At 37.9% G+C, this 15,056-nt stretch overlaps 1 protein-coding gene across 1 annotated transcript; it reads right to left on the bottom strand.

Moving 5' to 3' along the window:
- Positions 1 to 1,035: 1,035 nt before the first annotated feature.
- LOC308412623 (tetratricopeptide repeat protein 39C-like) lies at positions 1,036 to 14,983 on the bottom strand. Its single transcript, XM_080907125.1, has 14 exons — positions 14,334 to 14,983; positions 11,631 to 11,679; positions 9,976 to 10,104; positions 9,710 to 9,824; positions 8,813 to 9,212; positions 8,169 to 8,337; positions 7,959 to 8,052; positions 7,762 to 7,869; positions 7,568 to 7,677; positions 7,355 to 7,478; positions 7,178 to 7,275; positions 6,890 to 6,994; positions 6,741 to 6,779; positions 1,036 to 1,642 (listed from the first exon to the last, which is right to left on the bottom strand). Exons 1-14 carry the CDS (start codon positions 14,474 to 14,476, stop codon positions 1,553 to 1,555), a joined length of 1,773 nt encoding a protein of 590 aa, XP_080763251.1. The 5' UTR covers positions 14,477 to 14,983; the 3' UTR covers positions 1,036 to 1,552.
- Between the last annotated feature and the right edge of the window lie 73 nt (positions 14,984 to 15,056).

The following is a 15,056-nucleotide window of genomic DNA, read 5'->3' as shown; positions in this document are numbered from 1 at the left end:
ACTCGACGTTGTGGTTTTGTGGGTTTTTGCAGTTAAAAAAAAAAGAAATTCCTGTGTACATGGTTATGGTCATGAATGTTACATTTGCTATGACTGAATCAAGCAATCTGATTACCCAGAAGTTATCTTCTGTGGTGGCTGTAGCACAGCAGGTCATCTGAGAACTGGAAGGCTGGTACTTTGATTCCTGGCTGCTCCAGTCTATGTACCAAAGTGTCCTTAAGCAAGATACTGAACTCTGAGTTGCTCTTTCATTACTCTAAATTTTGTTTGGCATGTTTCCATTTGACAGCTGAAACAAACGTTGATCTTTTTAGCAAAAAGATGCCCATCTAAATATGTTTAGAGGGGCAGAAGACACACCATCACCAAAATCAGGACCATGAAACCTAGTATAAAGGGGGAATCATGGTTTAGCATTGCTTTGCTACCTTGGGTACAAGACACCCTGTCATCAAGGAACAATGAATTAAAACAGGTAATAAGTATTAGCCCTGTTACAGGCTGGTGGCCTGTGCGCCTGTGACAGCTGGGATAGGCCCAAGCTCCCCTGTTACCTTGAATTTAATAACCAGAAGAAGATGGATGTAATAACAATATAATAGCAGTAGTTCATAGATGAAGCTCGGAAGTTCTGTAATACAGGATTTAAAAAAAGTTAACACAAAACAAGAAAATGGTAAGGAAAAAAAAAAAAAGTCCAATTTCCATGATCTGAAGGCATCTGAAGCAGTTTGAGGAGGAATGATAAAAGATTCCTCATCATTGTCTGTGCCTCATAAGCCACTACAGGAAAGGCTTAATGCCCCTCGTGATTACTTTGATCACTAAAGAAGTACAAATTCTGTTGGTGAAGAAATGTATTTGTCACCTTTAAGCTATGACACTTAAACAGTCGACGAAAACAGATATTCAGTTTTACAATGTTGTTTTTATTATAACAAATATACAGGAAAAACTTTGCAGCAGAAAGGAGCGTTGTGCATTTAAGCCGCTCAAAGTGGCACATTTATTAAAACCTTTATGTGAGACATATTTACACTGATAAAAACGACTGCTTAAAAAGGGGCTGTGCTTTTAAAAAAACAAAAACAAAAGATTAATACACTGCCTATAGATTAGCTTTACAAATGTCAAAGTCAACAACCAACACTGAAGTGGAAATATTGGCTTCTTAAAGACATTTTCAGAGTCATTTCTTGTAATTGCTTTGATGCTTAATACTTGATATGTGCCTTTACACAATCTGAAGAACATTTCCTCCATGTAAGCAATAATGCCTAAGATCTTACAAAACAAATCTACGGGTTTTCATTCAATTCAACAGGCATCTAGTTTTAAAACAAACCCTGAAGACAAAAACAAACAGTGTATTGTGCCGTACAGTAACAGATCGATAACACCTCTTGTACCTGTTTTCTTGTGAAATATTCATGTTTGTGTTCTAAATGATGCACTGGCTCAGAATCTTATAAGTATAAAGAAATTATTTTAAAGTGAAAATATCCATACTCATTATTGTGGCTTTTTCAAAGACATTTCAGATTAAAGTTCAAGGCTGGGCGGAGGCCGCCATAGAGGCGAAAGCTGAATGAATACGAACGTGGAGTCGGTTCTCAAAGTCATAGCCAGCGTAGTCCTCCTGCACGGAAAACAAAATGAATTTTATTTTGTTCGTGCTCTGCCCTCTAACAACCTCTGCAGTCAACACAGACAGATCAATGAACATGCTGACCAATCAGGTAAGAAAAACAGAGAGCCCAGTGCCCAGTGCTCCTCTTAGACACCGTGTGTCTGCCCAGACATGCAGAGATGGCTGTTACGGCTAATAGAGTGAGATCTGTGCTCATTCAGTGTCAGCTACCAATCAACTAACAAAGTTAATGCTAATGCAAGCAAGATACTTACAACACTGCTCTGCAGGGCGAGACTGCATCAGGCATTCAGACCATTTAATTCCGTTGTTTTCATTCTAATTCTGTTGTTTGTTTTAAACTTCCATTGTTTTCATTCAAATTCTTTTCTTTTCATTCTAATTCCGTTCATTTCATTGAAATTCCGTTGTTTTCATTCAAATGCTGTTTTCATTCAAATTCCGTCGTTTTGATTCAAATTCCGTCGTTTTGATTCTAATTCCATTCTTTTCATTCTAATTCCGTCGTTTTGATTCAAATTCTATTCATTTCATTCTAATTCCGTTGTTTTCATTCAAATTCTGTTGTTTTCATTCAAATTCTACTCTTTTTATTCAAATTCTATTGTTTGTTTTAGAATTCTGTTGCTTTCATTCAAACTCTGTTCTATACATTCTAATTCTGTTGTTTTCATTCAAATTCCGTCGTTTTCATTTTAATTCCATTGTTTTCATTCTAATTCTGTTGTTTTCTTTTAAACTTCCATTGTTTTCATTCAAATTCCGTCGTTTTCATTCTATTTCCGTTGTTTTCATTCTATTTCCATTGTTTTGATTCAAATTCTGTTCTGTTCATTCTAATTCTGTTGTTTGTTTTAAACTTCCATTGTTTTCATTCTATTTCCGTTGTTTTCATTCTATTTCCGTTGTTTTGATTCAAATTCTGTTCTGTTCGTTCTAATTCTGTTGTTTGTTTTAAACTTCCATTGTTTTCATTCAAATTCCGTTGTTTTCATTCAAATTCCGTTGTTTTCATTTTAATTCCGTCGTTTTCATTCAAATTCTATTCTTTTCATTCTAATTCCATTGTTTTGATTCAAATTCTGGTCTGTTCATTCTAATTCCGTTGTTTTCATTCAAATTCTATTCATTTCATTCTAATTCCATTCTTTTCATTGAAATTCCGTTTTTTTCATTCAAATGCTGTTGTTTTCATTCTAATTCTACTTTTTTATTCAAATGCTATTGTTTGTTTTAGAATTATGTTGCTTTCATTCAAACTGTTCTGTACATTCTAATTCCGTTGTTTTCATTCAAATTCCGTTGTTTGATTTCAAATTCCGTTGTTTTCATTCCAATTCCGTTGTTTTCATTCCAATTCCGTTGTTTTCATTCCAATTCCATTGTTTTCGTTCAAATTAGGGCTGGGCCATATTATACCGTTCACGGTAATGCCGGTATAATGTTTGGCAACGATAGGAAAATGAAATATCGCGATAGAATATGAGTAAAACGCGCATGTGCAGTGCCTTTGTTTTCATACGCACATGGCCGATTGTTGAGTGAAACAGATGAACCAGAATTGGTTTGTAAAAATGGTGCAACTTCCGTGATGTGGAACTGGTTTGGTGTTTGTCCGTCAGATACACAACAAAGCACATTTTTTTGCAGAACATGCAAGCGGCTGTCGTTATTGTCGTATTTGCCGGACTAAGATGCTCTTAAATCTGGGAGTAATCTGGGTCCTAAACTCCCCATTCTTCAGATCAAACGAACACTGCAGCATCACTGAGAGTTAAAAACTGTCTCAATTCTTTCATCTTTAATAAAACGATCAGCATTGCTGCTTAACCAGGTGAAACTATGAAGTTTAACTTCCAGGCATCCATGAAAACAAAATTTGTTACATTTAACGGAGTTAGAAGTTAGCAGGAAGCTAGCGGAAGTTAGCTCGCTAGTTTCGCTAGTTACCTAAGCATGATATAGCATGTTCTGACTGAGAGATTTCTGAAAAAAATCAAACGTACAGCTCTGCTATCACTTCCAACATAAATGAAGACAGGAAACTAAACAGCAGTGACGTTTGTAGGGTTACTGAAGTTGGGCTAGCTGGTATATAATGATGTGCTACCTGATCGCTAGCAACACAGCTATGTTAGCATAACATAAACAGTGAAGCTGGAGGACAAACACTAACACTTTTCCACTTATAAAAGTTAACGTTAAAGTTCCTGATAGTTAGAGACAAATGCAATCACATGGCGGGATGCTGTAAACGGACCAAACTTCAGTCAGGAGAACAACTGAGATAATCCATCCACAATACAAGGTTAGTCATTAATATACTGCAACAACATGGGAATAGAGCAGAATTCATTCATTAATAAATCAATGGTACAGAAGTGGAGGAAGCAAGAAGAATGAGTTTAATAAAGTTTGATTTATCTGACTGCTTTGTTTCGCTTAATGTGCCTTATAATCCCGTGCACCTTATGGTCCGAAAAATACGTACTGCTCACTGCAGTTTAATGTTGCAAAGCACCTCTTTTTAACTTCAGTGGATATTATACATGGTTATGCTCAGGATATGTCATCCCATTTCTACTGGAAATGCCTTTTGGTTAAACTTTCAGCAAGGAATTTGCATTTGCACTGTTACATTTTTATAAAGCTTTAATGTACATAAAAACCAGCTTCTTGTTTAAGTGAAAATAAATGGAAGGTTGTCTTTTTGCGCTAGTAATGTTGTGGAGTTGTATTTTGTCTCGCATCAATTATATCGTCAGTTATATCGTTATCGCAAATTTTCAAATATATATCATGATAAATATTTTTGGCCATATCGCCCTGCTCTAGTTCAAATTCCATTGTTTTCGTTCAAATTCCATTGTTTGTTCTCAAATTCTGTTGTTTTCATTCCAATTCCGTCGTTTTCATTCAAATTCTGTCGTTTTCATTCAAATTCTGTTCTTTTCATTCTATTTCCATTGTTTTGATTCAAATCCTTTTCTGTTCATTCTAATTCTGTTGTTTGTTTTAAACTTCCATTGTTTTCATTCAAATTCTGTTTTTTTCATTCAAATTCCGTTCTTCTCATTCTAATTCTATTGTTTTGATTCAAATTCTGTTCTGTTCATTCTAATTCTGTTCTGTTCATTCTAATTCTATTGTTTTGATTCAAATTCTGTTCTGTTCATTCTAATTCTGTTGTTTTGATTCAAATTCTATTCATTTCATTCTAATTCCGTTCTTTTCATTGAAATTCCGTTGTTTTAATTCAAATGCAGTTGTTTTCATTCTAATTCTACTCTTCTATTCAAATTCTATTGTTTGTTTTAGAATTCTGTTGCTTTCATTCAAACTCTGTTCTATACATTCTAATTCCGTTGTTTTCATTCAAATTCCATTGTTTTTGTTCAAATTCTGTTGTTTTCATGCAAATTCTTTTGTTTTTGATCAAATTCCGTTGTTTTCATTCAAATTCTGTTGTTTTCATTCAAATTCCGTTGTTTTCATTCAAATTCCGTTGTTTTCATTCAAATGCTGTTGTTTTCATTCCAATTCTGTTGTTTTCATTCCAATTCTGTCGTTTTCATTCAAATTCCATTGTTTGTTCTCAAATTCCATTGTTTTGATTCAAATTCTATTCATTTCATTCTAATTCCATTCTTTTCATTGAAATTCTGTTGTTTTCATTCTACTTCTACTCTTTTTATTCAAATTCTATTGTTTGTTTTAGAATTCATGGTTCATTCATTCATTGTTTTGATTCAAATTCTGTTCTGTTCATTCTCAAATTCTGTTGTTTTCATTCAAATTCCGTTCTTTTCATTCTAATTCCATTGTTTTGATTCAAATCCCGTTGTTTTTGTTCAAATTCTGTTGTTTTCATGCAAATTCTGTTGTTTTCATGAAAATTCTTTTGTTTTTGATCAAATTCTGTTCTTTTCATTCAAATTCCATTGTTTTCATTCAAATTCCATTGTTTGTTCCCAATTTCTTTTGTTTTCATTCAAATTCCGTCATTTTCATTTTAAATCCATTCCTTATACAGAGGCTTGGCTACAGTGTTGGCAAACTTTAGGTCAATGCAAAGCCAGTATACTCAGCTCACTAAGTTCAAGCAGCACTGGCACTCCAATAGACATCCTGTCACCTGATCAGACAGTGGGTGTCTTAATCTGATTTAGAACGATGAGTCAGAATGAAAAGATCCTGATCAGTTTTATAAAGAAAGCTTTGACCCGCAGCAAAAATAAGACAAAATCTAAACACTAATTGCTTTTAATTAATCAAATAAGACAGGACTTGTTACCAACTACTTCCAGTAGTAACAAGATCACTCATAGTGCGACTCGCCCCAAAGACCACGGACTACGCTAAAATTAATAAGACATGCTGACATCAGCCTGTTTTCATTACAATATGAGGATGTCAGCCTGTTACGGCATCACTGTGACATCACAAGCTCTCTTCATGACCTTCCATATAACATATTATACTCGATATGGTTTCTTAAAATGTTTTGCAAGACCAGCTTTTTCACCTTGGGCGCTAATAATGACGGTCAAGGTGAAATGCTTAGCCTACATGGGTGCTCATGTCCTCCAATGCCCAGTATGTTGTTGTGAAGTTTGAAGACGATCAATAAAAAGTTATGGCTAATATAAACTTTGTACTGATTTTCACATATGGTGCGACCTTGATCTTAACCAGATTTTCACCTAAATTAAATCCGCTCGAGCTGTTGGTAACTGCCATCACACAAAACTTAAAAATGATCGTAAACGACCACAGCAGACCCGATGGCACTTTACTGCTATTCAACATCTTTTATTGAGGCACACCATTTACACACAACGGCCGCAGCTCTCCCGCTGCCAGCTGTACTCACATCAACACCACCTCTCCAACCACAGGACCCAGTACAACATTTAAGTCTGCGGTGCATGATTGCGGATGTGTGGCCTGCACGGCTCTGCAGGCCACACCCCGCCACAATGATATCTTAAAAACAGTGGAAGCTAGACTGCTAACAAATAGACAGGAAAAACAGGACATATTACCTCCTTTCAGGGCAGAGAATAAATAAAGAGTATTACTGTACCTTGGCCTGAAGCATTAGCATTCGGCCCTTCCCCGCAGACTAGAAAAAAAAAATTAAATATTTAGATAGTGTAACTCCTCCAGGACCTTGGCCAAGAGAGACAGTTTAACTATCTCACACACACACACACACACACACACACAACTTGCCTCTGGGGAATTCAGCAGCACACAGGCCAGTTCATAGCAAGAGTAGGGCTGCACATAAGAGTTGCTCAGACGCCCCCCCTCATCCCTTGCAGCCAGCTGGAAATACTGTTTCAAAAAAAAAAAAAAAAAAAGGTCATGATACCAAAACAAACAATGATTATTGTGTTGTGTAAGTGCATGGACAATCCTTTAAGGCAGCCGGCGAGGGCCGTGCTTCATGCTGTGCTTCATGCTGTGCATCAATTTTCCAAAAATGCAAATTGCATAATTAATTTAACACAAGAGTACCTGAATGGCATCTTTGGTATTATGTAGACATTTGCTTATGGCACCAAGAAGGAGGTTTTTCAGGCCTGCACACGAGGCGTCGTCAATCCCCTGTAACACTAAGGGAGGAATCAAAATTACAAACACTTTGCATTAGTGCACATAATGCAAGCGAGATATTAGTTTGGAATGCAGTACCTTGGGCCATCGTCTGCAGCTTGGCATTGGAGCAATTGGGCAGAGCTTTCCACAAATACAGAATCTCAATCACTGATAGGATGCAGAGTTCTTTGGATATACTGGAGCTCTTTAGCTTCTCAGACTGATTGAAAAACAAAAGTGCATCTTCACATCAGTGGCATTCTTAGCACCATAATATTCCTACAGGAAACAAACTAGTTACACACTCACCCTTTTCATGGAAAACATTTCTATCTGATTATTCTTGCGTTTGAAAAGTTTTTGAACGTCCTTGAAAACAGCAACGGCTCCTTCCAGATCACCAGTGGCTCCTTGGCACACTGCACCACACAACATACAATATGGATTAGCATCCACTACCGAGCTTACAAAATACCCTGAAAGCATTACGGTGCTGTAATTACCTCCAGTTAAATAGGCATAATAGCACTGGGACCAGCGAGATTCAGTCGCCAATCTGTCAAACGCTCTGTAGGCTTCTCTGTAGTTCAGTTCGATCATGCTGCACCAGCCTAAAAAAATCGATCAGAAATGATGTTGCATACTAATACCGAGTGAGGCATATTTGAAATATGAGAGAAATATGAGAGCCAGGCAGTACCTATTTCATATAAACAAACGTGCTGAATTTCCCTTTGGTCAGAGGCCAGATCCAAGGCACTACTGAAGGACGTCAAGGCACTACTGATCTCGCACTACAGAAGGAAACTTTGTAGTATGAGTTACAGTGAGACAATACTGAGCTTCTCCAAGTTAGAAGACTACTTCACATGGCAAAAGATAACAAGGTTTAGTATTCACATGTCTTTACCTCAAGGCGTTGAACTCTGCCTTTGAAAAACATAAAGAGGGAGGAGTTGGGATAAATAGCCTCTCTTTGTTTAAGAATGTATTTGGCTTCCATTAGGCCTGACTGTGTGTCTGTGCCATCCAGAGCAAAGAAGGGCTGCACTACTGTGTGGTACCACAACAGAGCCAAGCTGCAAGAAAAGCACAGAGACTGTAATGAGAGGGAATATAGCAAATTTCTAATTTATGATAATGACACACACACAAAAAACAGCACAATGTGTTGCGCTTTTTACAAAACTGAGGAAATACGATTCACAGCATTTTACAGTAATATTGCATAATGTGGTTATATTACAGATTTGTTAACTTGGCAGACATGACCAAATTCCCACACACTTGATTTTAATTAAAGGCTTGATTACAAACATGGTTCCCAAGGCACCCAAGGACTAAAAACCAATTTCAAACGATTCAGTATGAAGCAGGATTTGGAAAATTGTGCTACAGGGACCTGAGTCAGTCAATTATTACAGCTGTTCACACTGGGATCTCTTTTTTGTTTCCTTCTTTCCTCTACAAATTATGCTTTCATTATTTTATTACACTGCACACAACTGTTTAAGTTGCAAAACAGGATACAGATACGCAAACATACTCACTCACGTAGCTAAGGGGGCCTTCATGTCCTTACTTTCACTGGCGTAAGTGAGTGCTGACAGGCCCTGATGGCGGTCTCCGGGAAAGCCCAGCAGATTGACGATCTTCAGTAGGTGCGGTGGCACCATCGATATACAGAGGTGGAAAAGACCATAACCAAAACTGACTGAACCTTTCAGCCGATCCAGAGCCTCGGGACTGATGCCATCTAGCCCCTGTGATGGACTTGACCCGGGTGAGGGAGAGCGACTCTGGTGGGACAGAGCAGAGCCGGACGATGAAGACGGCGTCGCTTGCTGTTCAGAGCCCCTCCTCCTGCTGCCTTCTTGTAGACGTGTGATGTCGTTGTAACATTTGTTGTACATCTTCCAAGCTTTACGGAGGATCCAGCCTCCTTTGATATATGCTGTCAGAGGATTGAAGCTCAGATTAGAGAAAAGTCCTTTATTATAACCTCTTTGTATTTAACACATCAAATAAAAGGTGGATGACAAATTAAAGGAAAAGCTATCATAGCCATCAGAGGCCAATGTCAGGAAGGCTAGAGCACCCTAAAACCACTCTTCTAAAAGATTCTTCTGTCATGTGGTGTTTCAATGATGGCGCTAAAGAGTGCTGGCCCAAAATCTCTCATAGCTATTGAGATCTAGCGACTCCTTGTATCCCTGCAACAGGGGCTACCTGGGAGAGACCACCTCCATCACAATAAAAACATTCCATAACAGCTTTGTACTGGTTTCAAGTGACACTTCCCTCTAAAGAGACAAGTGGACCCATACCAGCAAAAAAGCTTCCCAAGGCATAAAAGACAGGTTTTGTTTTTTTCCTTTAATTTGTCACCTACCTACGTGATACGTGTGGAGTGCATCACTGTCAACCAACAAATACCAAAGGTTCCCTTACATGACAGCTCTTGTTTGATAAAAGATAAAACCGCCAGGTAAACCTGGCAGTCTGCAATGATGATCTGCCTCTGGAGTCGGTCCACTGCAGCCACCCCTGACCTCTGAGAGTCCATCTGCCCACACAAACACCCCACATTTACAGGCTGATGACAGACAGGTATGCAGGAGAGCTAACAAGCACACGTGGGCGTTACAGGCCCAACATGAAATGCTTGTCTATATAATGATGTACAATACAGGCAGTTTAATCAAGTATTTACTCACATTGCGCTTGATCTTGCTTTTAATGGTCTCAATGACACCCATGTTTTCACTCTCACACAGTCTCTCTGTAGCCTTGAGGTCTTCAAAAGCCATTTGCATTTTTTCCTCTTCAAAAGTCATCATGGCGTTCTGCAAAAGGGAAACCGGATAAAAGCAATCAATTACTTACATGTGGTTCAAGAAAAATCGCTTACACTGAACACTCGACAGTGGAGTCAGAAAAAGAAACAAGAAAACGAAATCTAATTGTTCCAAATTGACAGATTTTGTACAAATTACACATACAATGAATGAATGAACAAAACAGGTAGAAGATAAAGGATATGCACTATTGCTAACCTAAATCCCTTTTTAAAAAAAACAAAAAAACATGAAGAGATAATTGAATAATTGAATGCCAAATTCTGGGATTTTGCCACATACTAAAAAACATTTAATTTATAAAGTTACTTCTGAATGATTATTTTTAATTGGTCAGGCTACTAATGAAGTACAATTATACACCAGAAACTCTGTAATTATTCTAGCACTACAACCCAGCTGCCAACTTTTTTTGCTTCGACTGAAACAAAGATCTCTGTGTTACTTGGACTGCAGTAACACTGCTGTCCTTTTCCACTGTCAAAGCTTTTGTTGGGAATTTCATTTTTCACATGCTGAGGTGCCTGGCAACTCGTAAGGGCTTTTGCTCTCTGATTTCTCCCAGTAAAAGATGAGTAGACATCATGGTGATGTGCTCTGCAAGTGTAACCTTATTCTATCTTTGCCCTTTAAGGGTCAATCTCACAGAAGTCCTCTGGAGTCATTAATGACTTGTTAAAAAATACCACTGTACTTCAGATGTTACCAGCTGACCAGGAAGTGGAAAATATTAAAGTATATAGTAGCTCTTCTATCAGCTCCTTTTTGCAAAGATAAATAAGCCTCATGTCATGTTAAAAAATATTATAATAATATTAATAGATGGGAATAGGTGCTTCAACACATGCAATCATCATGCAGAGAAAAAGCACATTAAATTAAATAACTCCATTTGTAGCTGTTCCCTACATTCTCGATGGGTAACATTAAACAAAAAAAAAAAAAAAAAAAAAAAAAAAGAGTATAATGCAATAAATGATGCATACATTATATGCTGTTTGCATCTTTCATCTCTATGACATTTATGTCATACACACTGAGCAGTGATGTGAAAGAATAACTCCCAAACGCATTAAAAATAAAAATAAAATAACGAGCCTGTTTTGAAAATGTGACTAAAAACAATCAAACAAAGATACTTGTGTTTAAATACAGGCAGTAAAACAGTACAGTAACAGTACAGAAATTAAGTATTTGTACTTTGTGACATCCCTCCCACTGCTGACCCAGCATGTGTATGATACCATCCAATCATGACAGCAGAAACTTGCAAAGTTTAGAACAAACTGTCAAACTCAGCTACGTTTGTAGCTGGGGGGGAAAAATGCTGATCAAACATAATTTAGAAATTTCTTCGCAAAACATAACAGCTGGCTTAAAAGGACTTAAAGGGAACACAAGGGAACTTCCATAAGCCTCACAAAGAAACCAAAAGCTCCCAAAGCAACATTTACAAAAATCTTCGAGAAGTTTGGCCACAAACCAAAATAGCAGCGAGTTGCTTTTCCACTCACCAGAAAACTCACAAAACTTGCACCGAAACTCATCAAAGGACTGTGGTTCCTGAAAGAAAGTAAAAAAAAGAAGAAGAAAACAACCCCAAACATATAAGAGAAGTTAGTCTTTTCACATAATGTGATTTTCTCTGACAGTGTAAAGTTCACTGGAGAAACAATGAAAAGTATGTGGCCTGTTTCATGCATCAATAATGCCAATGTATTAGGACTACTGTAGGTTAGAAAAATACTAATGGGAAGGAGGAGAATATTCAGAAGTAAAACAATGAAAAATTAATTCATGAAATATAAAACCAAGATATTTTCCAACATTAAAGTGCTAAATAAAAAAAAGTCACATTTGATAAAAAAAACAGCTGACAAATTCTGAGATTAAAGATATTTAATAGAGGGTTTTTTTGTTTTGTTTTACATCAAGGAACCAAATTGAGTTTACTAGATAGGACCAGCGTCACTATATTAATCTTTATTTCTGTAAACATATACACTGTATGGACAATAATACTGGGTCAACTACAAATATTATACCTACAGGAGCTGTCAGCCATGGAAGCCCAAACCATGAAGCTCCCAGCACACAGTTTTTGTGTGCTGGTTTGGAGCTGTGCAGTTATTGAGTCAGCAGTGTTGGCCACTTTAATGCATTATGAGCACTCAGCGACCCCACTCTGTAACTTCACATCATCTGCAATGCTTTGGTTCCTAAATGCTTCCGCTTATATATACCACTTATAGCTGATTGTGGAGTAGCTAGGAGGGAAGAGATTTCACAAACTGACTTGTTGCAATGGTGTATCCTGTTGCACTACCACTCACTACCATTCACTTAAGCTCTTCAGAAAAACAATCCATGAATGACCCATTTTTTCCACAAAAGGCAGACTGCATGCTGTTGCCTTTAAATATGCAGAAACTCAAATTAGACTTTCTTTTCTTTGACTATTACCCTCTACCCCCAATTGGCAATTTTTGGCCTCACCCTCATAACTAACACACTTTAAGATGCCCTTCATCTGAAATTATCTTAGGGCATCAAAGGTGCTCATAATACACTGTTACACACTATTAACACAGCTTTACAACGGTCACAAGCCAGCTAATGCAAAACTTATCAACTAACTTTCTCTTTGATGAATTAAGAGATTCAGAAATTTCTACCCTATAATCAAAACATATACCCTGTCACAATTGACACATTTATAGCTACTAATAATAATCTTTTAGAGCTACACAGACTTGCATCTGTGTAGCTGAAAACTTGCATCATTTACAGAAATCAAAGGTCCTTTTGATTTCCATCTGTAGCTGTGTAGCTGTGTGGTCATTTTGGTGCAATAACTGAATTTCAGCAGCCTTATATTTCACTTTGAAGACAAGAGGCACGACGTGTCAGTCAAATTACGGCAAAATGTTTCAAATAATTGTGGAAAATTGACTTGGTACAGGTATCCCTGTGTAACTGTGATGGGGATTTAATTTATAATGGAACCACCTCCACACATAAGTGCAACATACTATACAAACGTAATAGTACCAGGGGAGCTTTAACAGAAACTCGTACATACTGCCAGTAAAAGCTCATTCTCAGACAGTTGTGTTTGTGTTTTTCACTTCCCTCCATCGTTTTGCTGATCCAGTCAAAACAGGATGACACCTAGAGCTTAATGCAATTAGCGGACGAGGTGACATTTACGCTTTCCCCAGGGGTCAGGAACCATAGGAGCTGCCCTTTCATGACATAAGCATTCAAGTTGAAAGCAAAGGCTGAAGCATGTGTAAGGACGTGTGCGGTTCAGGAGCAGGGATTCCCAACATTTATAACTTGTGACCTCTTTTAATGAATGCAAAATGCAAAAAGAAAGGTTATGCAGCAGTTTTCTCGCATGCCTACTGATTATTTGGCTGAGATGGGTGCTACTGGACTAAGAGAATAGTTTACCAGTTTAATGCTTGCATTTCGATCCTAAATGACATCAAAGACATTGCTTTCCAGAGCAAGGCAAGACATATGCAGCCATCCAATAATTGGTATGTGTAAAAATATATAAACCTAGACTTCTACAGGTGATGCTATGGATCTTTTAATATTGCACTCTCACCTAATGACAGTCTTCATGTATGCTTGTATGCCTCTTCATGTATGCTTTCTGGATCAGCAAACGAGAGACCATCTCAGAAACCTGGTTACCTTATCTGGACACATTGTTGTTATTGTTTTCCTCTAATATGTCACTCAACTGTAGATGTGAGGAACTAGCTGGGCTATGTTGACATATTTCACAAGAAGGGTACAAAGTACCTCAAAGCCAGACAGCGGTATAACAGGAATGGCAACCTGTTAAGCAAGCACTTCGTTGTTTTTTTAGACATTTATGAAGACAGTCACCAAATCTAATGATGTGCACACATGTCACATATTGTGGTTGTGGATATTTGCTCAGGGTATTTAAACAACACTAATTCTGCTTGTGATCAGATCAAATGGTTCTCCACCAGACAAGCGTGACACGGGTGGTGGGCTTTTTTTTCTTCCTGTTTTTGTTTTTTTCAAAGCTTAGACCACACGCTTTGATGCCTTCAGTTGTAATTGTATTGGTTAATCACAAGTTTGGGAACATTAGCTACACCTGCCATAACATTTAACACAAGCATACGCCTCTGTTTTGTTTTTACATACAGGAAGAGAAGTCACACACAGACCTGTATGTTCTGAAGAGCTCGTCGCTCTCTTTGAATCCATTGTTGAGCAGCATGTTGATCCCCTTCAGCGCCAGCTCTGCGTCGTTTATACTGTCTGTCTCCTCCTCCACGCTCGCCGGGGCTGGTTCCTTTCCGTCCGCCATTAAGACACCCGATATCGGAGGTGAGGAACTGAACGCGACCGGAGACAGGCAGGTAGGGCGGTATAGCTGGTTAGTTTACTTACACTCAGAGAAGTCTCAACCGGTGGCGCAGTTTGGAGCAAATGCTGGCATATTTACGTTCGTATAACAATCCGCTATTTCACATAACTAGCCGGTTACAACACAGAGTGAAGCTAACCAGTGTCCCGCCAGCTGGGCGGCCGTACTCTGTATTCTGTCTCCTGACCGCTGGTTTGCATGTGAGCCAGGAAACGTGCTGCCTTCATGTGCTATCGTAAAAAAGATTTCTAGCAGAAGAACAGAACTAGATGAAGAAAAAGAACAGATTATTCCTCTTATTGAATACATTAATGCAAACAGAGGTGAAAACGGTGAAACAAGCCACAAACAGAAAAGGTTTTGTTTGTGTTAAATTATTTGTCAACACATCTGTTCCTGTGTTTCTTATGCTACGACCTTTCCATTTTTGCCCATCAGGAAGATCGCATGTATTGTTTATGTATTTATTTTTAATTTGCAGCCACACTATAATTTTAGAGTTTCCTTTCCGTTATGTTCT

The sequence above is a fragment of the Rhamphochromis sp. 'chilingali' genome (assembly GCF_963969265.1).
Source record: "Rhamphochromis sp. 'chilingali' genome assembly, chromosome: 16".
Lineage (NCBI taxonomy): Eukaryota > Metazoa > Chordata > Actinopteri > Cichliformes > Cichlidae > Rhamphochromis > Rhamphochromis sp. 'chilingali'.
This window is presented reverse-complemented; position numbering and strand designations above follow the sequence as displayed.

Excerpts from the sequence above, each read along its gene's own strand:
- LOC308412623 (XM_080907125.1), bottom strand. The coding sequence starts at position 14,476 with ATGGCGGACGGAAAGGAACCAGCCCCGGCGAGCGTGGAGGAGGAGACA. Across the intron at positions 11,680-14,333 it reads GAGCTCTTCAGAACATACAG|GAACCACAGTCCTTTGATGA; the intron begins GTCTGTGTGTGA and ends ACTTTCTTTCAG. Across the intron at positions 9,825-9,975 it reads AAAGCAAGATCAAGCGCAAT|ATGGACTCTCAGAGGTCAGG; the intron begins GTGAGTAAATAC and ends TTGTGTGGGCAG.